The sequence below is a fragment of the Myotis nattereri genome, assembly GCF_964212035.1.
Source record: "Myotis nattereri genome assembly, chromosome: 8".
Classification (NCBI taxonomy): Eukaryota; Metazoa; Chordata; class Mammalia; order Chiroptera; family Vespertilionidae; genus Myotis; species Myotis nattereri.
The window spans coordinates 52,213,649-52,239,869 of record NC_138083.1 but is presented as its reverse complement, the minus strand read 5'-3'; the positions used below and the strand labels follow the sequence as shown (position 1 = coordinate 52,239,869).

At 41.4% G+C, this 26,221-nt stretch overlaps 1 protein-coding gene across 1 annotated transcript in view; it reads right to left on the bottom strand.

The window, feature by feature from the left end:
• ZNF407 (zinc finger protein 407) overlaps positions 1-26,221 on the bottom strand; it is a 400,972-nt gene that overhangs the window by 93,218 nt on the left and 281,533 nt on the right. Inside the window, exon 9 of the mRNA XM_081097576.1 lies at positions 11,745-11,923. Within this exon, the coding sequence (XP_080953702.1) occupies positions 11,745-11,923 (179 nt within the window). The remainder of the gene's footprint in view (positions 1-11,744; positions 11,924-26,221) is intronic.

Genomic DNA, 26,221 nt, shown 5'->3' with positions numbered 1-26,221 from the left:
TCCGGCCATAAATAATGAAAATATATAGGTCTGGATTTCAAATGTAAAAAAAATTTTTTTTAATTTGATATGTTTCAAACTGAACATAAACATTCTTAAAATGTCCAACACATTTTCTTAGAGAAATTGGGTGAAAAAAGATAAGTCTTAGAACAGAGTTATATCTAAAAACAAAATTAATTCTTTGACTGGTTAAAGACTCCTGATCTAAAAGCATAGACCACAAAAAAACTTTTTTTCATTATATATTGTGGGAAAAGACCAGAAATATGGACAAGGATGACACCTTAAAACAACAGTCAAGTGAAAGAAAAAGAAACCTAAATTGTACTAAGCCACTTTTAAATTTTAAAGGGCTATCTCTGCTTTATCTCTCTTGGTCCTTTGGCATTTACTGCATGGTTTATGCAGTCCACCTTTTCAACTCACTCCCCAGATAGTCCACTTATTAACCTGCTCAGTGCCACCTGTCTCTTCTGTGCACCTTTCCCAGTCCTGTTCTCACAAAATCAAGTCCCCCAAGCTTGCCCTCCTGCACTTGAGATATATCATCTTCCTTTGCACTTGAATTGAGCACTATCGTTCCATCCCTATAGCAAACACTGTCTACCACACTCGTTCTATACAAGCGCTTACAAATTCCATTAAATTCCATTACAGCTAAACGTGTATAAGAGGGTCTACATCTGACCCCTCTTCTGTGGAGTCCTTGATTAAGCCTGAAGCTCACTCTGTCTGAACATCAAGGTTAATCTAACAGAGCCAAGAAGTACCACAAGCTCAGAGTGTTGACTAAATGCCCTACAAAAAATGTCAATAGATTCAATAAATATTTGTTTATTAACATAAAGAATGTTAAAATATGATACTTAACCACCTGACAAGTGGGAAAGGCCATGAGATGAGTACCTCTTAAAAAATAGAGACTTAGGTGAAACCAACCACAGAACTACCAAACAGTACTCTAAAGTTTCAAGAAAACAACCTAGGCATTTTCATGTCTCTTTCATTTCATACTAACAACATTTTTAATCCAGAGAAAAGGGTATAAAAATGTGAATATGTCAGTTATGCCAACAGTCCAGGGTACCTATGTGCATGTAAAATATAACTTGGAAGATCTACTCTTGTCACTCAAGAGCAGCACCTACTGGCATAATTAAAAAGAACCCAGAAGACATAGAGTAATTTCAGTTCAATATTTTATTAATTAAATACTTACAGATCACTTAATATATGCCAGGCACTATTGCAAGTACTTTACAAATATTAACTTATTTAATCACTCTAAGACATTTATCACTAAAAGAGATGAATTGGCATAAACCTTACTCCTAAATCTGTCCCTGGCCAACATATGGAAAGAAACTGGTATTGTAATTCATTCTGCCCTAGTGAACCAGACAACGAATGCAGAAGAAATCCTGAAAGGCAGTTCCCCCACAAAGAATTCTCTCCCAATAAAAAGAAAATTAAACTTTATATTCCATGCCATGTGCATCATTTATCTACATTAATTGCAAAGGAGTCTCGCCTTTTCCTTTATAAACAGGAAATCATTTATGCTCAGTTTCTATTTTAAGCATGCATTAAAATTATGATTTTTCATAAGATGAAAGACTGACTCTCTGCCAATCACGCTGACATGCTCCTCAACAAATGGCAGTAATAGCTGTGACAAGGGTGAACTTGTCTGAGCAGAGCATTTTAGGAAGGATCTAGACCAGCCATCAAAAATGCTGTTTTACTCAGTCGGGGCCTCACTATGTTCTGCTGCAATAAAAGCTATTAGGTGATTTAAGTGACGACATTACTATGATGGATTTCATCTATTAAAAGAATGTATTTAAGTGTTTTTAATCTTACTTAGAAATAAAAAATGGAAAAAATAAGAAAGGGTAAGCATGTCTGTAAGCTAAAATATTTTGCTTCTTCATATTTTTTCTGCATAAATTAACTTTGTAAATTTACTCAATTGATTTATATATTTCAGATACTGATTAGCATGTATCATATAACATCTTTTTGGTCTATTGAATTTTAGAGTCTTAAGCCAATTAGTATAATTTCTGTATTAACTTCCCCATTTTCATTTTCCCCATCCCAATCAACTCACTTTCCTAATGACCCTTCACCAACAGACAAACCTATTTAATATTTTCTAATATAGATATATATACAAGATATATAAAAGATAAGGGCAATTGGGTTTTTATATGTATTTATATTTAAAATTTTTAAATGTGGTAAATACAGGCAACATAAAATTTACCATTTTACTTTTTACTCTTCACCTGAGAACATGCTTTTATTGATGTTAGAGAGAAGGGAAGACAGGGGGAGTGAGGGAGGGAATAATGGAGGGAGGGAGGGAGGGAGGGAGAGAGGGAGGGAGAGAGAGAGAGAGAGAGAGAGAGAGAGAGAAACATCAATGTGAGAAACGTCCATCCGCATGTGCCCCAACTGGGAATCCAACCCAAGACCTTTAGTTGCATGCTCCAGCCAACTGAATTATACCAGCCAGGGCACCATCTTAACTATTTTTAAGTGTACAGTGCAGTACAGTTAAATATATTACACTGTTGTGTAATTAACCTCCAGAATTTTTTTGTATTGCAAAAATGAAACTATGCCAGTTAAATAACAACTCATATACAAATCCTATATAATAAAAGGCTAATATGCAAATAAACCAAATGGCAGAACAACCAAACAACCGAACACTGGTTGCTATGATGTGCGCTGACCACCAGGGGGTGTGGGCGGAACATGGCGGGTGTTGGCCACGGCAGGATGGTGAAGCAGGTGAGCGGGAGCGCCAGACCAAGTTGGGGTGCTGGTCGTTATCACTGGGGTGAGTCTCTGGTGGTTACTGAAAATTCTTTGCTCCTGTGTGCCATGGTCCTGCCCAGCGCTTGCACCCGCTGCTGGCCCTGGCCCCTCTTTTACCTGCAGCTGGCGCTGGAGTCGCTGCTTGCACCCGCTGCCAGCACACAGTACTGGTCCCGATTGCTCAGCGCCATCAGCAGGTATGAGCAGTGGCTGCCAGCCCTGATCACTCCTGAGGGCTTCTCCACCTCCCCCTGTTCCTGAGGGGCGATTGGGGCAGCAGCCACCGCTCACATCCACTGATGGCGCCAGCCCTACTCGCACCTGCTGCTGGCACGGGCCCCAATCGCTCTGTGCCATCAACAAGTGCGAGCAGGGCTGGCACCGTCAGCACATGGGAGCGGCAGCAACAGGAGTGGGGTTGCTGGCAGAGAGGGGACCAGGGGCTGCAGCATGAGGGGCCTGGCAGGGTTGCGGAGGATGGGTCGAGACCCACCCCTGTGCCCACTGCTGCCTCGTGGTCCACAGTTCCTTTCAAGGTGCACGAATGCATGCATTGGGCCCCAGTATAAATATAAAACGTACAGATATTTTGGAAAATAGTTTTCTTTAAAAGTTAAATATACACATATCATCCAGGAAGCTTATGTCCAGGTATTTATTTACCCAAGAGAAATGAAACCTCACTTTCACACAGAAGTCTATATGTGAATGCTTACAACAATTCTATTTATAATTGCCAGAAAAAGTAAACAATCTAGATGTTGTAATTCATTGTGGTTTTGATTTGCATTTCTGACATGTGATGCTGAGCATCTTTTCATGTGTTTACTGGATATTTACACATCTTCTTTGGAGAAATGGCTATTCAGATCCTTTGCCATTTTTAAATTAGGTTATTTGACTAGTTATTATTAAGTTATAAGTTTTATTTATATATTCTGTATACAATTCCCTCATCAGATAGATTTATAGTTTATTTGTCCATTTTATAAGTTTTCCTTTCATCTTCTTAATGGTATTCTTTGAGGCATAAAAGTTTCTAATGTTTACATAGTTCAATTTATCTATTTTTTCTTTTATTGTCTGTACTTTTGGTATCATACCCAAGAAACCCCTGCTTAATTGAAGGTCACAAGCATTTGTTTATATTTTCTTCTAATGGTTTCAAAATTTTAGGTTTTTACATCTTGGCCTAAGAAAATTTGTTATCTAGACAGACTGGGAGTCAGGCAGGTAAAACAATGTATATTCACGGGAACACAGGGTTACTGTGCACATGTAGGTCTCCTGGTTCTGTATGTTGAGAAGGCACACAAGCAGGGGGCTTGAAGCAATGGACACACACAGATAACACATCTCTGTTTCTGAATTCTACTCTCCAAAACAGGAACCAGCGCTCCTGGAAGAAGAGGTGGGTATCAGGACAAGAGCGGGAAAATCACCAATGAGCCTGGAGCACATGTGCTGCCTGGGTATCATCTCACACCTGTCAGAATGGCTATCATCACCAAATCAACAAATGACAAGTGCTGGCGAGGATGCGGAGAAAAAGGAACCCTCTTGCACTGCTGATGGGAATGCAGACTGGTACAGCCACCGTGGAGAACAGTATGGAGTTTCCTCAAAAATTAAAAATGGAACTCCCATTTGACCAAGTGATCCCACTTCTAGAAATCAGAAACACCAATCAGAAAGGATATATGCACCCCCCCCCCCATGTTCATAGCAGCACAATTTACAATAGCTAAGATTTGGAAACAGCCAAAGTGCCCATCAGCAGATGAGTAGATTAAAAAACTGTCATACATCTACACAATGTACTATGCTGTTGTAAAAAAAGGAGACATATATAATTCTTTAAATAATACAGAATTTAAAGTTTTTAAAAAACTGGGAGAGAAGGGACAGGTGTTCCTTAAAGAAGAATTCCAGTTAAATGGTAGAAGGAATGAGGGAAAGGGAAAATCACTAGGTTTCCACAGGTCTTGTTGTAGGCAGAATTCACTGATAAATGTAAAAAATTATCTCTCCCATAATGTGCATTAATTATACAGGGGATAACAATAAATCTTTTGTAGAGAAACAGAGAGATACCATGTATAGACCATCCAGGTTATGTTGTCTGTCATGATGTACCCCTGATATGCTACACAGCTATTCTGGGGAATTCTAAAAAAAAAAAAAAATCATCTTGATTAATCAAGAGTAAACATCATCAGACTAATGCAAAATAAATGACAGTGTGCGAATAACTGATACATATTCTTTAAAAGTCTCAAGCACATGAAAGATGATGAAAGACTGAAAACTGCCATGTACTGGAGAAGACTGAGCAGACACAAGTGGTTAAGGATGAGTTGGTGCCTGAGCTGAGCTCTGGAGGAGGAAACAACACAAGGGGAATCTGGGAGACCTGCATCAAGTGCACAGCGAGGGAAGGCACTGGGCCAGCTCTAACCCTTTGGTGGACATGTATTGCAGCTATCTGTAAGGTCCACATTTGGCAAAGTAGAGTAAAAAAAAAATGTATGGAGCTTTCTGTACTATTTTTTCAACTTTTCTGTATGTTTTAAATTATTTCAAAATAAAAAGTAAAATCAGACAACTTGCTAAATGCCAATTCTATTCACTGGAAACAGAAATAATGAAATTGCAAGTGAATTATAAGGTGCATTTTCACATCTTCTAAACTAAACTTCAGAGCTAATTACACAGTACACTCAAACTTCCCTCGTAATTTAAAGACCAGTAGTGCTGCTCTGCGCTGATGGCACCATCAGCTGCAGGCCTTGTCAGCACCTGCCTGCTCCCCTCACATGAAACTGCATTTTAGTCGGGGTCGAGGTATGTCTGTGAGGAAGTGTAAAGGTTTTAATATATAAATTATATTGAACTAAACAGTTGGTAAACGGTCTATAAAAATAAAGCCATATCAATCATCTGATACAATCACACTGCCCCCACTGTAACTTCCAGGATCAATTTTTTCCCCTTAAAATTTTGATAAATGAAGTTGTCAGGGGGGATAAGATCACAATTTTGTTTCCTTTCTTTAAAAAAAATTTTAATGTTCAGAATTCAGCTCATAAATGCTGCAAATGTCAGTCCAGATAAATCACAGTTTTGCCTGCTGATGAGGTGATTGCACTGCAAGTGCCGGTATAACCTGCGGCAGCCAGGAGAGAGCCTGAGCAAATTCCCCAGGGGCTCTGGATTCTACAGGCTCGTTATACTCAGCTAGGCCTCTCAACAAAAAAAGATAGAGGTTTTATTCTGGAAAAACTTAAGCAGTACTTTATAACTTCTCTGTAAGATCAGGTAGCAAGAGGAGGATCCTGAGAGCTCTCAGGGCCCAAAATCATCAAAGATGATAAATGGAATAGATTTACATGAATTTTTGATACCTTTAGCCAATTTTATTAGGTGTTACTAATAAAAGCTGTATTTTAATTATGTGCTCTGACTTTATTTTAAATGTTGTGCATGCCATTATGGACTTCACAGAATATTAAAATATACACTAGAAAGGACATTATTTCAGAATTATATTCTTTTGTTTAAAAATTAGTTTTAGAAATATATAGAAGGTAACATACAAAGACTAGAAATAATTCAAAAAAATTAGGTGATAAGTTTCCACTCTGAAAAAAAGTTGTTTACAGACATTTTTGACCTAACTTTGGATATCTGTGCAGACTGTCATGCTAATACATGTATGACCACTAACACACACACATATCCACAGTATGAGATTCATTACTCTTAATGGCAAATTAAAATACATACAAACTCATTCCAATCCTTTCTTTCTATTTTCTACTATTAAAACAGCAATAACAAAGGCCACTAGCTTTTCTGGTAAAGAATGTCTCAATACAGATAATTTTTAAAGCTCTTTCATAAGCATTATTTCACTTGAACCTCATATTCAAGAGAAAGGCTAAACACAGTTATTCATTTTGCAATTGAGAATGCAGTCACAGAATGGTTGAGTGACTTGCTTAAAGTCACATATCTCAACAGCAATAATCTCAGGACACTAAACCCCCTAGTTCACTGTCGGGCCATTCACCAGGCTCTGCACTAGCAGCAGTACAGCTGTGAAAACAATTGTCCTAGTGTTTTGTTCAATCATACATGTCATGCTACTTCCTAGTACATGTTTACAGATTATTTGAAATCTTAAAACTCCATAGTGTTAAGGCTTCCATGATAAGAATCTCATTAACTACAGGTGCTGTTTGCTCTCTTTTCTAAACCCATGCATATGCAGGATTATGCAATTGGAAAACTCTCGGAGACAAACAGGCATGAACTTCAATGGGCCATAATGCAGTTATGTATCACCCTCAGGCAAGGTAACCTCTTCAAGCCCTACTTTCTAAAATCATGAAATAATATCAGAATAGCACCTAACAAAGACATGTTTGGAAGATTTAATGGCCTAGCAAAAAAGTTTGGCACAGACACAATTATTACCCTTCCTCTTTCATTCTTTGTAATTCAAAAGGCAAAACATGACTGTAAAATAATAGAACTCTTCAGTACCACACACTAACCACCTAGAACAGGACACCCTACAGAGATACAAATAGGATGGCCTTTGGGCCCTGGGAAGGCAGTGGCAGAGGGTGGGCCAGGTAGACACAGGGTGGCAAATATTTCCTTACCCCTGCTCCACAGTGTCAAGCAGATAAAGGTAGCTTTCAGACACAATAAAGTTAGAAAAAAACATGTATTCATAGGCAGATGACATTTTAAAATATTTAAGAATGTATAATTAGCCCTAGACGGTTTGGCTCAGTGAATAGAGCATCAGCCTGGGGACTGAAGGGTCCTGGATTCGATTCTGGTCAAGGGCACATGCCCGGGTTGTGGGCTTGATTCCCAGTAGGAGGCGTGCAGGAGGCAGCCGATCAAAGATTTTCACTCATCATTGATGTTTCTCTCTCTCTTTCCCTCTCCTTTCTTCTCTGAAATCAATAAAAGTATTTTTTTAAAAAAACAACAATGTATAATTAGGTTTTAAAAAACCGATTTCAGTAATAATTCAACAAAAGACAGGTGGTGCTGAATACAGAGGGTCTGCTAAACTTACCAGTAAACAGTGTCAATAAACATCACCAATGAGGTGATAGTCTTAGAGAGCAATTATATTACTGAAAAAGTGGTTGATGATAATCTTGACATTGCTCACCCACTGACCTCAAGGAATGTAAGATAGTTCTAAACTTAGGAACTCCAACAGGAGTGAGAGTGAGAAAGACTCAAAGAGAAAGCCAGTTACCAAAATACCCAATGGGCTTTGTCATGCTGGACACAGAGGACAGAGCCTTACAGAAGAGAGAGAAGATTTAGACAGGAGTTTGAAAGGAACAAAGACATTTAGCAGCCATTAGAAAGATAGTAAATTAACCCATGGATAGTGACTGAGGTTAAAGAATCCAATTGTTGAATTGTTAATTATTTTAGGAAGTCTTTTGTTAGTGGGTAAGTATCAGAGACTGGAAAACAAGGGATCCAGTCTGAAGGTGAAAAAGCAAGCAGGGAGAGGCTGAAAATTATAGACTGCAAGTCTAACATCTATATTAGGAAGAAAATTTGAGATGATAGTTATGGATGAGCTTAATGATACATCTGGGGAGGTACACATTAATAGGAGTGAGTCAGCACAGATTCACCAAAGGCTCTGTCAGAAAAAATTTCCTTCCTTTTTAGGTTGAAGTAATAATTGGTTTAGGTAAGGGAGAACCAATGAGAAACTGTCAGGATTTTCTGGGATTTTGGACCTTTCCACAAAACGAATTTTATACAAAACGCCATGACATGTGTCAGAGCATCCAACTAACAAAAGGGGATGAAAGTAACAGGGTTAAAAATAGAGGGCCTGGGAATTGGGGAGAAGACTACATCTCCAAGGTCTATGTATCAGAAGACTAATGATTTTAATTAATGGTGGAGAAAATCATTTATTTTAGGAAATCTGAATATCCCGCTGAACCAAGGGGGTGGTGAAGAGACAAAGGGTGCAGCTGCTTCATCCTAACTGTGAAATTAAGCAAATGGGCTCAGAGGTGGAAGATGAAATTTCATCTGCCTGAGTATGAAGTAAGACATTTGGAGAGAATTAAGGAATCAGCTAAGTACAGTTTAAATGGTTCTGAATTAGTTACCATTAGAAAGAAAAGGGATTTGGAGTTTAGATATAAGACTCAAACTTTCCCATTCTTTTTCTCATAAGTGGGTAAGAGGAAAATGCCATGGAAGAGGGTTAAATGCAGTTAAATAATATGTTCTAAAGAATTAAAAAATTGCTTATCTTAGAGAATATGAAAATCCCAATTTGTGAAGAGAGTATGACAGATTCATCTGCTATATAGCATTGTTCAGGTAATAATTTAAAGAATATTTTATATGATTAAGTCTTACTATGTAAGAACTGATGAAAATCATATAATTTAAATGTTTTTTAAAAAACTATGACAGCAGAAAAATACAAGAAATTTGGGGAAATACCATGTCTTCACTTAATGCTTAATTTCCTCTGAAAAGAGAACAAAACTTGATCATCACCTTTAGAAAAGATGTTAACCTTTACTACAGTTAAAGGCCAGGCTTCTCAGAGAAAACCCTGAAATACCTCAATCACCTTCAGTCCTGACTGGTGTCGTACTCTCGGAAAGTGGCCAGGCCACGCCTGAGTCTTCCAGGAGACTCTGTCCACAAGCAGGGAGCTTACTCCCCCAGCAGCAAACCTCTGAGCTGCCCAGGCACAACTCAAAGTCTGTCCTTTGGAATTCTCAAGAAAACTTTCTTAGGCACAATGCTTAGAGACAGAGGAAGGCTCATTTCACACATTCTTAAACGTATTACAAATGATGTAGTTGTAAGGCTGAAGAAAGACTCAGTCAATCTAAAAAATTTACCTGTTTAAAGTTTTCTCTTAACCAAAGCAAAACAATTACTGAAGAGCAATATTTTGCCTAGAAGAAGGAATACACAGTTGACACCTATATGTACCTATAGATTTTGTTTTGTGAAAATACTGAGGACTGCTACTATGACTTACACGGAAGAACATTCTTCACAGAATTATAAAAATATCAACAGAAAAGTAGGGTATACACCCGAGGATCCCACACATACAAGGAAAGGGGGGTCATTTTCTCATTCTGCACAGCAGTCTCCCTTGGTGCAGGACGGCAAAGGGAACGTTTTCCCCAGGCAGCTTCCCCCCCTTTCTCTGGTGTCTCCTTCATTTAAAAGTTAGAGATACTTTACTTTAGGGGAATAACCCACTTTTCATGTCTAATTGGAGCCACGGATGAGAGAGATAGCACAGATCAGCTGCACCTTGAAAAGAGGCACAGATAGGACTTGAAACAGCACTGCAGACAACCACAACCTGAGCTGGCTCTGCTTGGCCCTTTCAGACGCAGCAGTTCTGGAATCTGCTGTCAGGCACTCATATTAATGCAGAACCCACAGGGACTGATGGCAGAAGATGCTTCAATTTCACTTCATCAGTGCAGTTCAAAACCTCTTCAGTAACATCACCAAAATGCAGACAAATGACCTGTTTTTCTTTTTCAAAACTATCCCTGGATACAACAGAGATTACTAAATCAAAAATTCTACTAATACTTTAAAAAGTCAATCATGTGGGCATAAGCAAAGATACTGGAAATAAGACATCAGCAGAAAACTACAATAACCTTATATGCAGACATTGTCCAATGTATAGATATTCTGCTAATTCAAATTACCACCAAGTTCTGTTTCTTTTATTGTAGAGAGTATATGAGCAGTGTTTACATATTTGCAAACCAAGTGTTGCATTGTAGGTGGATTGTCCCATGTCTTTCAGACACTGTTGTCACATTCACAGCATCACCCACACCCAGGATCCCTAGTCATGCCAGGCATAGATGGTACTGTGCTGAGAGCCTCATAGCTTCATGGCCATTACCTTCTTAAATTCACAATGATCCTTTAAACCAGCGGTTGCCAACTGGCAGTCTGCGGACCACTGGTGGTCCGTGAGGTCCGAAAGGTTGGCAATCACTGCTTTAAACAGATACTACCACATGGATTTACACATGAGAAATCTCAGGTATGATGAGATCAGCTTATCTGTGGTCACACAGCAAATAAGAAAGAAAACAGACGCTAAAAGCAGCTCTAACTGATCCCAAAGCCACTGCCTAAAACATCCCTGTACCCATGGATATGATATAAACACAGAACTTCCTGAGATACTTGCCCACATTCATACCCATCACTTTGTACTTCTGCACAATAAGATTCCACACTCAGGCATGCTGTTAATTAAACCATAAGCTGGTGCTACATGTCAGATCCTTCCAGGGTACCTGATGTGATCCAACGAGGCTAGGAGAATGGAGCAGCCTTTGCCATCACCAACATGTCCTGGGCATCAGAGCCCTCCTAACTTCCTGGGAACGAGGCACTATGTCCCCCCACCCTTGCTGTTCCACTCTCTCCTTGGTCAGATGCTCTTCCTTTCCAGGTATTCACTGGAAAACCGTGGTCCAAAGCAATCGGGCATAATACTTTCAATCACAAATAGTTTGTGAAAATAAATTTAAAATTTTATCAATTAGTCAAAATATGAAGAGCAAACAACTATAATTTCAGTTAAACTGTTTTGAATATTTGCTATTATTAACTTTGTTGTCCTTGGATGATTACTCTGTCATATTTAGACTGTTTTCTAGTTGAGTGGGATAAGACCGAAATGTCCTCTGTTGTAAGTCTTGGAGCAGATACTGTCACGAACTCTAAGACATTAAAATAAATGGCCGTAATGGACAAATTGCATCATAACTACTGTGATGAATAAAATGAAGTGCTCTTAAAAACCGCGCATATGAAAGACTTGCAGCCCTTACCTGCATGCAAGTAAGCCAGGTCAGGGTTCTCGATGTCAGGGTGCTGTTCCTTCAGGTGGTTCCGGAACTCCACAGGGACATTTGTGCCGTAGTCACACTTGGGACAGTTGTACATCTTGACCCCCTCGTGTTTGCCAGTATGTAAAATGTGTTTGCGGATATTTTCAGCACAGTTTGACCTACCAAGGAAGTAAGAAAGAAAAGGAAATGAATTAAGGCCCAAAAGATGACATCAGACCACAAACACTGGCATAAGCTAACACAAAGGCCTGCAATGTGTTGGGCACCTTTCTCACTACTGTACTAGTGCTACCTTGTACAAACACTCCTCTTATGAGGTCCGTAGTTCTTGTCACCCTGGTGCTCATTTCTGAGTAGGTCTTTCACCTTCAAGATTCATTCTATGCAGAATTGAAAGTACAAAGCGCCAGGTCCTTTCATTTTAATATCAAATTATTCTCGTACCCTGTGAGGGCAGTAAAGGCATTTCTTTCACCCCGAGAGCACGCCCTTCACACTGAGGACCAGCATGAGAGACGACACCGTCACCTCCATGAATCTGCAGCTTCAAGGAAATAAAGCAGCTCTGGCTTTAAGTCCTGTTGTGTAAGTGCCTGCCAGAAAGGCTGGGAAACAGTTTACAGCTAGGAGAGCAGCTAGAAACGCCCCCTACCCCCATGTGGGCAACACGTTAAGTGCCACCGAGTTCCCTTGTACTGTGCAGATTCTGACTGAAAATGACAACTCTGCACCCAGCTGAACTGAAGACAGGAGTCAGCTCCTCGCCCAGTGTTCTTGCAGATTCCAAGACGCAAGGCCTGACCTGACCAGAGATGGGGGACCTGCTGTGCAAAGCCCAGGTCCCGCCTGCTCCTCCCTCCCCATCTCTGCAACAGGACTGCACACCCAGACCCCTCTGAACACAGGCACTGCTGCTTTGCTGCTTTCAAAAACAAACAAAAAATCAGGCCAGCCTCAGATTTCCTACAGAGCAAAAAATACCAGAGGAAAATCGAGCAGTCTGCTTATGGGCACTTCCTGAGGCCCTTTGGAGGAACAAAACCCAGCAGGATGGACGTGCTTGCAGAAAAGCTTGCACGGCTGAACAAGGTGGGGACACGGTGGTAGCCATCAGGTCCCATGTCACAGAAGGCTCCGGGAAGTACCTGCATGGAGCGCCCCTCACCTCAGCTCCGCTCAGTGGTAGCATTTGTGTGTAACAGTCACTTTTCAGTGTGTGCACCCGGGAAACACTGGTGAAGAATGCAAAAATGGCCGTAACCCAACATTTCACAGTAACTACACCATCACTCACATGTAAAGGCTGCACAGGACGTGAGAGCCAGGTGCCCGTTCCTAGATGACAAGAGGAGTATGGAGAATATCACCTCAGCAAGGCCAAGCTCATGAATATGGCACTAGGAACAGAATTCCACAGAGGAGGGGACAGGGACAGTACCTGCCTCCTGCCCAGTACCTGTCTCCTAAGGGGTATCCTGTTTCACAGGAACGCCCCATACTGGATCCAAGAGATGCTCCTTTGGAAAGGAGTCTGCCACCTCCTGCCCGTCCACAGGCGGGGTCTGCCATCAAATGTATGTACCCAACTACGTACGGTCAGAAAGAGTAATTCAGACAAATCCCTGTGTTTAAACCACAAACACACCAAGATATTCATGCAGCTACGCAGCAATGCCCTCTTCTCTTTATTTTCCAAATAGACTTTAATGATTTATATGTTAGTATTTATATTTTTTATAAATTTAAAACAACAACATACATGAAAGAGAAGGTAGAGGAGGAGGAACTGGAACAACAGAGACCTTCTCAGCTGTTCCCAGCCTGCCTCTGACAAGGGCTCTTAGAACTCAGACCAAAGATTTTCAACCCTTTTCATCCCATGCACACAAAAACTAATTACTAAATTTCCGTGGCATACCAAGAAAAAAAAACTTTTTTGCCAATCTGACCAAAATAAAAATAGGAATAATTATGATTCATTCACATCAGATGGCTATTGTTGTGTTGACTGTTGTTATTTTTTATTTGACAATTTAAGGGAAAAGAGGTCAGTGCCCCTAACTAGTCAGGCACTGCATGTAAAAATTCCTGCGCACAACGGTGGAAAATCGTTGACCTGGACTAATGTAAGACAGTTAGCGACCATATGCAAACACAGCCTCTCCTTCTTGTCACACTGGATCACCAAGCTTGCTTTTCATATAAATACCTATCGTTAATTAATAACCATCGTACCAGGGAGGACGAATAGTAAGCACCTAATGTCAGCTCCTGTGCCTCCAGTGGCCTTCCACCTTGGAGCTGTCCCCCGGGTAGAGACCTGGCATGGTCATACAGAGGACGGCCTGACTTGGGATAAGCGGACTGTGGAGGCCATGGGGTAGAACTTGGCGGAGTCGGATCTGGTCAGGTTTTCTGTCCCCAAGGCCAGTGCTTCTTAGTGCAGCCCAGCCCTCCTTACTTACAGCACTCACAGAGCAAAGGTACCAGAACACTCCAGAAAATGGCAGGTGGTAGAGTCCCCTGAATGTATAGATATTCTTGGAATAACAGCTCTGCCCTTTGTTAACAGAGTAACAGGAAAATATCTGACAGGGATGCAGAAAGATCCACTTCTGTGACAAAGAGGACCACAGCTGGAGTTCCCACCAGCTGGGAGAACTGCTCCAGATTCTGCCCCTGACTCTGAAGACCTGCCATGTGTTCCACCTACTAGACTCACTCTTGCTCACTGACACTGCGGAGAGAAAACAAAGCCATTACAATTCCTAACTAGCAGTTTATTAGGCCTGGCAATTCCTGTATTATTTCCTTATGGAAAAAGCCAGGCATTAAGAGTCATCAAAGACAATCACTGATCAAGTGGAGAAATCAAAATGACCAGAATATACCCATTTCAATGCAGGATGCACACTTAGATGAGAGACAATGTAAGCAACAAATCCTAATCATCAGTGAAAGAAGGATGACTTTGAAGACAGAGTATTTTGTTTTAGAGAAGGGTGTATCTCACACAAAAATAAACCAATATCTCTTAGTACCCAAGTGGCATGTGGAACCCTAATAATCAAAGGACTATTACTGAAGCAAGCAGAGAACGGAGTGAATATTAAAAAGGCTGAGAGGCTTCTTTTCATTTAAAAATACAGACTAAAATGAGGAAAAGTGCTATGGAACTTGATAAAACATTAAATACATGTAAAAAAGGAGAACAGATACGTTGCCTATATCTCATGGGTAACTGTATTTGTATGTTGTCAAAATCTACTCTTCCACATCTAATGCTGTGCAACATAAAACTTTGTAAGATATTGAGATAAAAAGCTTTTCTCACTTACAAAAACCGAACTATTCCAATCCAAGCCAAAAAAGTAAAAGCTATAACATATTATGTCACCATCATTTAAAGGAGAATAACTACAAAGTAGGGGCAAACAGTCCTTACACTTGAGAATATCACGCAACATTCAGTTAAACATGTCACAAGATTAATCAAATAATAAACAGACTGGACTCCTTCTGCTAAATAATTCTGAATGATATTTATTCCAAAAGTGACTCTTCCAGAAAACAGAACTTTGGGGTAGAGACTGGAATGGCACCACCAAAGTGGCTCATCAAGGACAGGTCGTGCAGAAGTCAGGTGATCTAGATAGCATTCCAAACGGGGACATGTCTAGATCCCCAGGGAAAAGCAGCAGTTGAGCCAACTGGGCACATAGTCTTTGAGTGGGGGACTGATATGTGTTCAGGTTGACACTGACGGTAAGGTAGAGATTGTGTTTATGATCATGTTCATAGACTGGGAGACTGAATCTTATTAAGATGACAATACTCATGATGTACAGTCTATGGAATTCCTGTCAAAAGCCCACCTGTATTTTTTATAGAAATTGAAATGCTAATCCTACAGTTTATACAGAAACACATGGGACCTAGAGAGTAAAAACAATCCTACAAGAGAACTAAATTGGAAAACTCACTCTTTCTCATTTCAAGCTTATTACGAAGCAACAGTGATGAGGACAGTGTGGGACAAGGACCAGGGCAGACACAGGCAGTCTTCACAGGGATGGGGCAGTGCACCAAGGGAAGGCAGGTGATCCAGCACAAAGGTGCAGGGGCCTGGTGAGGACCAGGGACTCATGAAGTGCTGGCTGGACCACAACCTGAATGAACTGTGTCTATGCAAAGGCATTTAAGTCACAAGGAGATTTCAGATTAAATTTTGAATACAACACATTGAAAATCTCGAGGAAGCTTACTATCTACCTATCACCTATCTATTTGTCATCAACCTACCTATCATCTATCAAGCAATCATTCTATTATCTATCTATCTATCACAGCCAAAATTAGCAAAGGATTCGACATGGGAGCTAATTTTAGGGTTTCTTAAAAAAGTATGTAGCAAAGAAATATTTTATTCGGTTCAAAGGCAATGTATTTTAAAATAATAAATACAAAACCACGAGTACTTCTAAACTCCACAAAAATACTTGTCAGGTCTACATATACACTTACTGCCTATTAAGACAAAACGTATAAATTTAAATCTATGTTCCTTAACTGAAGGAGAAGAAGCTTAAAAATAATTCTACTATTGTTTTCCTCCTTTATCTTATGTTGATTATTTTTTGAAAGTACCACTGAAGTTATTGAACATACATTCACGTATTTAAAGATCCACGTCCAACAATGCATACAGTCAGCCTCCTCCTACTACTGCCCATGCTGCCCAGACTGCCCCCACTGGGCCAGGGAAGTACAATTCATAACTTCTTATCGGTCTTTGGGAGAGGTAAAATCAACCTTTTCAAGCCATAGATATGCTGTATGTTCTTTTCCCCCGACTTTGTACATAAATTTGTTAGCATAATGCCTCAGCTCCTTGCTTTTTTTCACCTAACAGCGAGCGAGGTGTGGAGCTATTTCCCATTAATACATGTGAGTGTCTTGATGCCTCTCTCCTCTTGCTTCTACCCCTCCCCTCTCCTCTACCCTCTTCTTCTCCTTTTTAATAGCCGTGCAGTATTTCACAGTAAGGATACAGCGTGATCTACTTTACTGATCCTCCAATGATGGGCATGTAGGTTGTTTCCAATCATCTGTGGGTACAAACAAGGCTGCAGTGACTGAGCATGTTACAACATTTTCCATTCCTCAGATGCCAAGAGAATCTCATGATGCCAAGTGGAACTGCTTCAAGTGTCAACGGGCATATGCTTTTGTGATTTTGATAAATTCTGCCAAATTGCCCTCCAGAGAAGTTGTAGCAATTATACTTCCACCAACAATGTTTGAGAGAGCCTGTTTCTGCACAATTCTGCCAATGCAGTGTTACCAAACTTTCGAATTTTTGCCAATGTGGTGGGTGAAGAATGATAGCTCACTGGAGTTTCAATTTTTAATTTCTAAAAGTTTCAATTTGCACTTCTCTGTAATGAATGAATCTTTTCAAATACGGAAATGCCATATGTATTTTCTATGTACTATCTATTCATATTTTTTCTTTTTCTACAGGGTTGTTAGTCATTCTCTTATTCATTAAGAAGAGGGCCTATATGACAAAGTCACAAATATTTTTCCTTAGTTTCAATTTTTTCCTTTGACTTTGCTTATGCTATCATATGAAAAGCAGTTTTTTATTTCATTCATCTTTTGTTCTGGCTTCTTTACTTGGAGGTTATAAAATAATTGCCCTAGACTTGGTTCTATGACTTGTATAGTTGCACCATGTTCTATTAAACATTAGATCCATTTGAAAAGTATCCTAGAGCATGGTATAAAATGTGAATCCAGACTGTCAGCCAGATGTCTCACTACCAGTTATTAAAAATGGCCCATCTTTCCCTCTGACGTGAAATGGCACCTTCATCAACATGTTATTTATTTGAAGCTAATTCTGGACTTTATTTTTTTTAAGTCCTCACACAAGGATATGTTTTTATTGATTTTTTTTCTTTTCAGAGAGAGGAAAGGAAAGAGAGGGAGGGAGAGAAAGAGAAAGAGTGAGAGGGAGAAGAAGAGGGAGAAGAAGAGGGAGAAGGAGAGGGAGAGGGAGAGGGAGAGGGAGAGGGAGAGGGAGAGGGAGAGGGAGGGAGAAGGAAACATTGGTGTAAGAAACATCGATTAGTTGCATCCCATACATGCCCCAATTGGGAATCAAACCTGCAACCTTTTGCTATATGGGATGATGCTCCAACCAACTGAGCTACCTGGCCAGGGCTCTGGACTTTCTTTATACATATTCTATCGAATAATAGACAAACATAGTAATTAACCATACCTCCGACACGCTTCCCATTGGCTAATCAGGGTGATATGCAAATTAATTGCAAGCCAAGATGGCGGCCAGCAGCCAGGCAGCTGAAGCGAACAGGAGGCTTGCTTGTTCCAGTGATGGAGGAAGCCAAGGTTCCCCGCTGCCGCTGCCGGCCTCTGAGCTGCACTCTAAGAAACAATGTTGCAATTATAGAAGCTAAACAAACCCCAGAAACCTGCTTTCAGCCAGCCGGGCCTCAGAGCTGGAGCTGCAACAGTGTTTCAATTATAGAAGCCAAACAAACCAAGATACCTGCTTTCAGCAGCCGAGGTCTCAGAGCTGGAGCCAAGCCTCAGAGCTAAAGCCGGCTCTCAGTTCCAGTGACAGCCATAGAAAGTAAATAAATCCCAGAATAAAAAAAGAAAAAAAGAAAAAAAGGAGAGATTGGGAGCTTCAGTCGACCACCAGCCTAAAAATGGCCTTCAGCCCCTCACCCAGGCTGGCCAGGCACCCCAGTGGGGACCCCCACACTGAAGGGGGTGTGACCAGCTGCAAACAGCCATCATCCCCTCATCTAGGCTGGCCAGGCACCCAAGCGGGACCGCCACCCTGATCCAGGACACCTTTCAGGGCAAACCAGCCGGCCTCCACCCGTGCACCAGGCCTCTATCCTATATAGTAAAAGGGTAATATGCAAACTGACCCTAACAGCAGAAGGACTGGGAATGACTGGTCACTATGATACACACTGACCGCCAGTGGGCAGACGCTCAATGCAGGAGCTGCCCTCTGGTGGTCAGGGCGCTCTCACATCAGAGGAGCTCTGCTCAGCCACAAGCCAGGCTGATGGCTGCCAGTACAGTGGTGGTGGTGGGAGCCTCTCCTGCCTCCTCAGGATGTCCGACTGCAGTTTAGGCCTGCTCCCTGCTGGCAAGTGGATATCCCCCGAGGGCTGCCGGGCTGCCAGAGGGATGTCTGATTGCCATCTTAGGCCCAATCCCCTGGGGAGCGGGCCTAAGCCAGCAGGTGGTCATCCCCTGAGGGGTCCCAGGGTCCCAGACTAGGAGAGGGCACAGGCCGGGCTGAGCGATGCCCCCCCCCCCACGAGTGCACAAATTTTTGTGCACCGGGCCTCTAGTATATATATATTTATTGATTTCAAAGAGGAAGAGGGAGAGAGAGAAACATCAATGATGAGAGAGAATCATTGATTGGCTGCCTCCTGCACGCCCCACACTGAGGATCGAGCCTGCAACCGGGGCATGTGACCTTGACAGGAATCAAACCCAGGATCCTTCAGTCAGCAGGCAGATACTCTATCCACTGAGCCAAACTAGCTAAGACTGGATTTTCTATTACAGGTGTCCCTCAGATATATTGCAGGTCATTTCCAGACCACTGCAATACAGCAAATATCACAATAAAGTGAGTCACAAAATTTTTGGTTTCCCAGTGTATATAAAAGTTATGTTTACACTATACTATAGCCTATTAAGTATGCAACAGGGTTACTTATAAAAACAATGTACATACCTTAAATAAAAAATACTTTATTGCTGAAAATGCTAACCCTCATCTGAGCCTTCAGCGAGTTGTGATTTTGTTGCTGATTAAGGGTCTACTTCCAGTTTATAAAAAATGCAGTGTCTGTGAAGCGCAATAAAGCAAGGTGTGCCTGTAGGTCTGCTGGCCTGTCCACACAGGTGCCAATCTATCACATGAACCATGCTGCAGGAGGGTCACCTCTGGTAGAGTGCACACTCTGTGCTGCTTTCTCCCCAGATCACAAATCCTACCCCAGTCCCATGTCGCCAGTCACTACTGTGGTCCTGAGCTGGCCTGGCAAACATCTTGAGTTGACCACAGGACTAGAGAGACCTCAGCCAATAATAAATTACCATCATTAAGACACAGGTAATTTCTATGTACCAATTTGGCCTGTTGTGTGTGTAAATTGATGTAAAAAAATTCTGAAAATCCTATCTAATAAAGAGGAAATATGCTAATTGACCCTCACATCATCGCAAAGATGGCGGCACCCACAGCCAATAAGGAGGGAATAAGCTAATTGACTGCCCCACCCTCAAAGATGGCAGTGCCCAAGGCCAATAAGGAGGGAATATGCTAATTAACTGCCCTGACCTCAAAGATGGTGGCGTCCACAGCCACAAGATGGCAGCGCCCAGTCCCTTCAGTCCCCCAGCTGCCCAGGGCTTCCCGAGGCTCAGGTAACCAGGGCCAGCCGAGGCTTGTGCTGCCGGCAGTGGCAGCAGCAGAGGTGAGATGGGGTGTCGCCTTCCCTTGATCACCAGGTCGCCTCCCGCCCCTGAGGGCTCCCGGACTGTGAGAGGGGGCAGGCCGGGCTGAGGAACCCCCCCTCCAGTGCATGAATTTTCATGCACCAGGCCTCTAGTTCTACATAAAGAAATATGTTAATTTTGTTTAACACTATGGTTCCCATACTTTCTGATCAAGGAACACTTTTTGTTGTTCAGTCTCATAAGGCTTCATGAGGGTTAAGGGGAATGACATTAAATATGTACAGAATATGTGGTAGGTACTGAATTCACTTTTTATTATTACTACCAGTCTTCCTGTTAAATGCAAACAGTTCAACTATCTGGATCATTACTAGCAATTTTCTTACTGATTATAGAAGGCAATTTCAATTCATTTGAGTAAAAATAGATTCCTGAAAGTTATCTAATGTATATATGTGTATATGTTTGGAAATCCAATTTTTTCCTGCCTGTTCAGAATATACTCTTTGAGCTTCTGTACTTGCCTTGTAGTTAAGTGTTTCAATACTACTCACTATAGTACACATTTATCCAAGAGTTCAGTGGAAAGAGGTTTCTGCCATATCTTTATAACGTGAATCCAAAGTGAGTAAGTGATAATTTTAAAAATAAAAAGCTTTATATAAATTAAACTTGAGAAGTTACCACATTTTTTTTTTAACCAGCAGTATTTAATTACAAATTTCCTGAGCATAAAATCAGTCTAACAAGCCTGAGACTCTCTGTGGGAGAGAGAAACACAGAGCTGCTCAATCACTGCAGGCTGGAAGAAAGTCTCCTATGTACAAGCTCAAACCTTGCTTCCCTTCACATAGCACAGCCCAGGATACACAGCTCTCTACCACCTACATTCTCACTAATGGGGGCATGAGGAAAGAACTGGATAATTTCAGATTACCAATCTGTGCTATTTAAATTTAAAACTGGATAGAAGCTATACAAAAATAAAGAATTTCATATTCCTCTGCCTAAAATGGAGCATTCCGTCAAGAATGTTTAGAAAATAGATAAATGTTATTTGGAATGCTATCACCAAAAGACAAAGGGATATAAAGGTCATTTCAGATCAAGGAGGAATGATGGCTTATATAACAAATGGTGTTGAGTCAACTGCCTACTACATGGAAAAATAAGTTATAGTCTTATGGTCCATGCAAAAATAAATGTCCTTTGGAATTTAAGATTAGTATAAGAACACTAAATTATGAAAGTGCTAGAAGAAAGTATTTCTAGAATCTTGGTTGGAAAGAGCTCTGCATTTCTCACCTATAATTATGTGAGTGTTAGAAGCAAAAGGAACTTGTAAATACAGAGAAGCAGGCGGCGAGTGGTGCACTACTGATCGTCCTCACTGCTCGAGTGGACCAGGTATGCAGGTGCCAGGCTGTGCTGCTGTCCCAGCACTCACGGCCATGCTCAGTGCAGCTGACACACATGTGCTCATGGAGAAGAGCCACGTGGCAGCCACAGCTCCAGCCTACCCCATTAGATTGTCCCCAGGAGCCAGCCCCTGAGTGGCACTTCCACAACAGAAGTGATTCAGCCTAATCACTGCTCTGGTTTATGTGGAAAGTCTGTGGTTACAAAAAAAATTATGTACTGACATATTATTTTCAAGATGGATTTATTCATCCTATTATTTATTGTCTACTCCATAAAATAATCATTAAAATGAATCATTTTTCATATGTCCTCAAAGCAAATATGATTTGATAGGAATATAAGTCATGTATACCAATAACCTTAACAAAAGGCTGGGCTTCATTAGGTGAAACATCACTTTCAAACAGAGTTGAAAATTCCAGCTGTCACTTATAGGATTGCTACACTCCCTGCCCCTTCAGTGATATCTTTAATTGAGGATGCCCTGAAAATATCTTGCTTTCCCACTATTCAAAATGCTCTACTAACCTGATTTTAAAACATCTAACCACACACTTACCAATGGATTCACCAGTGCCTCAGACTGGTTTGTCAAACAGGAATTTTGCAGACTGTTACACTGCTCCTTGTGTCCTGACAGTAAGCATGTAATTCCCCACCTCTTCTTCACCATTCAAGGTCCCACGTCCACGTCCACAAGTTACTCCTCTATTCAATTTGTGCACATGGCGCCTACAACAGATAAAAGCCATGACCTGCTTTCAACCTAATGAGCTCCTTCTTACTTCCCACTCTACTGGAAAACAATGAAAAGCAAGGGAGGAAATTGGAGGCAGTGGCACTGGGCTTTGTCTCTGTTAGAAACCCAAATTATTTAGTGAGAACTGAGCATTTCAAAAACAGCCACCTGCACACACTTTGAAAAAATAAGAATTGCAAAATGCACCTGCGCAGGACTCGGGCTGCCCTACAGGCTGTGTGAAGGAAAGAGAGCAGTGCAGACCCTAGATCTTGATGCCTCCTGGCTCTTCTTCCCCAGCCCAAAGAGAAAATATACATTTCTTAACTATTTTCCTTCTTAATATACTGATATGTCATTAGTCGAGGAAAACAGCAACTTAGAGAAAGGAGCATAACCTCATAGACTTTCACCTGACACCAAGTCAAAAGGCTGAATGAATGCTCACGTAAGTGAAATCACTGAGTAAGCTGAGCAGGGATCAGGTGCCTTACACTAGTGCTTTTGAGAAACTAATGCCCCGAGTCTCAGGGAGAAATGTGCAGCAGTTATTATCGTTGTCTATCCTTTAACGAATAGATATATTCCAGCATACTTCGTCCGGCATGGTCTCTACAGGGCTCTGGGGAGAAGGCCTTGCTGACCAAAGTTTCACATACTTCATTAAGCAACATGACATGTTTCTCTATGATAGGAATATTGTGAATCTTTAACATGCTGTTCATTATGAGCCTGAAGAAGTGGAAAAGGGTGAAATATATAGAGTGCTCGTCAAACTTATCTGACTACAAAAATAATTTCCAAGGATGAGGTAACACCATCGCTGGAAGCTCAGGACGTGTGAAAACCAGAATGCCGGATTAGCCCTGCACAGCCTCCTCCTCTTCCCACTAACTGCCAGGTGTGCCCAACGCTGGTGAGGGTCTCTCCCTGCTTCTGGGCCACGATGTTAAGAATGGACCTCTGAGACACACCCACTCCTTGTCTTTGGAGTGCGTGTCATCCTCTCCCTTTCTGTTAGCTTGCTAAACTGGGCAAAGTGAGATGCTGAAAACCAGGAAGGCATGTGGATGAGAAGCCTTACAGAAAAAGTATGAGAAAGTGCAGCCTTGGCCACCTTCTCTGTCCCAGCAACCATTCAAATCGCATTTGTGAGAGAGGCTAAGGAGGGCAAAAAGGTGCAGACACATCACGGGGGCCTGAACTACACAGATGTGCATGCATGAAACGTTGAGCCACCTCCAAAAAATACTACTTTACAAATCAAGTTTTATGTATCTCTGATGTGTGTATATATACATATGAAAATATACTGTAGTTTCTTCTAGCAGAAGTGGGCAACCTTTTTTCTCCAAGGGCCATTTGGATATTTTTAACATCATTGGTGGGCCATACAAAATTATCAACTTAAAAATTAGCCTGCTATATTTGGTCAAACATTTAATTAACTCATCCCTAATGCCTTGGCAGGCCCAGACCAAATGATTTCGTGGACCAGATGTTCCCCACCGTTCTAGTGGAAACCTTTGCAAACTTAAGGTGATATAAGTAAAAGTGTTCCTGATCCAAAAACATTTCACAATATTTCTGAGAGTCTAGACCAGACCCTGGTTCTACTTGGGACAATCTAATAAAGTTGGAGAGAAAAATAAAAAGCTGGGTTTGTAATACCAGCCACTTTTGGCATCTGCACGTACTAGCGTGGCTCACCAGTTTTGCAGACAACCACATAAATCACACAGGCACACATGTTCCAGGTCTGGTAGGGGTAGGGAAGGGGCTGTCTGAGACTGTAAACGCTTCTTCAGTGCCAAGCAGACACCATACCCTCACAAATGGGCATGAGAGGAACCGGCTGGCACTTCACCTGTGCATGTTAGAGTGCGGAGGTGCAGCTCAGCACAGAAGGGTTATTTTCCGGCTCCTCGGTCGATATTTCTGCTCCTTGGCCCATGGGATGGGGCACTTCCCTATCTTTCAAAGTCTTTTTAAAGAAACCTTCCCTGGCTCTAACTCTATTCCTTGCAAAGCTCTCGGAGTTAAGTGTATAGATGCCTGATAGTAGATTTAAAATGCATACTTTATTCATTTTGTTAGACTGCATCCTATCAAGGAGCATTTAAACCTTTTATAATTCTAAGCTGATATGATCACATTTGAAGGAAAAGTTAATAGAGAAGAGTCACTAAATACGAAAGAGTACTGACCATATTTAATCATCTGTGTGTATTTTTATAAAACTGCTCACAGAACCCACTTAAAAACACTAACTGGTTCATTTCAGTGCCTGCACACAATGCCCCTGTGTCCGGGTGAGTCTCTCGAATGTCTTGTTTTAAAGGAATATATAGTACTCCCGCAAGATGTTTTCCCATTTCTATTCTCTCCCACTCCTGGGGCCCTTGTTCTCCGTGATAAGGCAATCTCCTCCGGGATCGCAGCGCTGTAGTTTCCACCACGAGTGACAAGGACTCGACGTGAATAACTGCTGTGTGCAGGTTGTAATTATGTCAGCTGCAGTGTTGAACAAGGGGACTGATTAATGTGAGCCCCAGCCCAGGCGCAGTCCCTATCAGAACCTCTGCGCAGGCCGGCAGTGGGGACGGGTTAAAGCAGGAAGACACAACACGCGGAGTGCCCGTGATAGATGAATTGCTCCACAGTCTTCAGGCAGATGTTCCGGGACAGTATAATATACAATTACTCTGCCTTATCACTTTCCCAGGGACAATAAAGCTTCCTCCTCCTATAGCTCATGTGAGTGAAGGCAAAATCCGTTTTACTTTTACAATACTGACTCACTTATCACGGTGCCTTGATTGTGCTTTTACAGCTAAAGGAAACATGTATTCCACTTTTAAACTACAAAAGCCCTTAAAAAGGAAACAGGAACCTGGTTTGGAGCCTCTTTCACATCAGAGCACACAATGTTTTAAGATTGTTTTGTTAAAAAGAGATGTAATGAAGTTAATGTATGTGTGTGCATATGTAGTTGAAAACTAGTTCCCATAACTCAAGAAGATTTGGATTGTATAATTATTATATTCATAACATTTTTCAAAGGCCATACAGAAATCATTAAATTAAAAGAACATGTATTTAAAACATATATGCTGATACCATCCACACATTTCTCAGGCACAGGCACTTGGCTGCCGGAATGTGATAGGACATATCCCGGTGACACACTGGCTCGTTCTCCGCACTCCTGCTTGGGGTCTCTGGGCCCGTCTTCCTTCAGAAAGCTGAGCTGGCCTCGAGAAGGTGGCAGCCTCGACCATTTTAATAAGGTGCTGCAGGCGATGCTAAAACACACTCCCTTCAGGAGCTGTGGTGATCACTTCTACTACCTTATCTGTACTTACAGAAATGATGCCAAACATTTGTGGCGAGATGTACAGAACTATCTCACTTTTCATTTTTAAAGTTAAAAACCAAGCTAACACCAAAAATTGAGATGTAGGCATAACCATCTTGTGGTGACTGTAATTTATAATGAAACAAAGCAGCAAAAATTCCAATAGAATCAAACAAAGGAAAGCCACACAAATGTCAGTGACTGCTGAAAGCGGCACGCATCAGCCTGTGGACAATCTATAACTTAGGTTCACTTTTCAGTGGCTAGGACAACTGACAATACTCAGCAGTTGCCACACACCCTAAGTCCAGAAAACATATCATGTCCCTCTCACCCTAAGAAGCGACAGATTTGCCCTCACTTTTCCTATTATCACACTAACTCCAGCACCACCAGGATCCCTATTGCTGC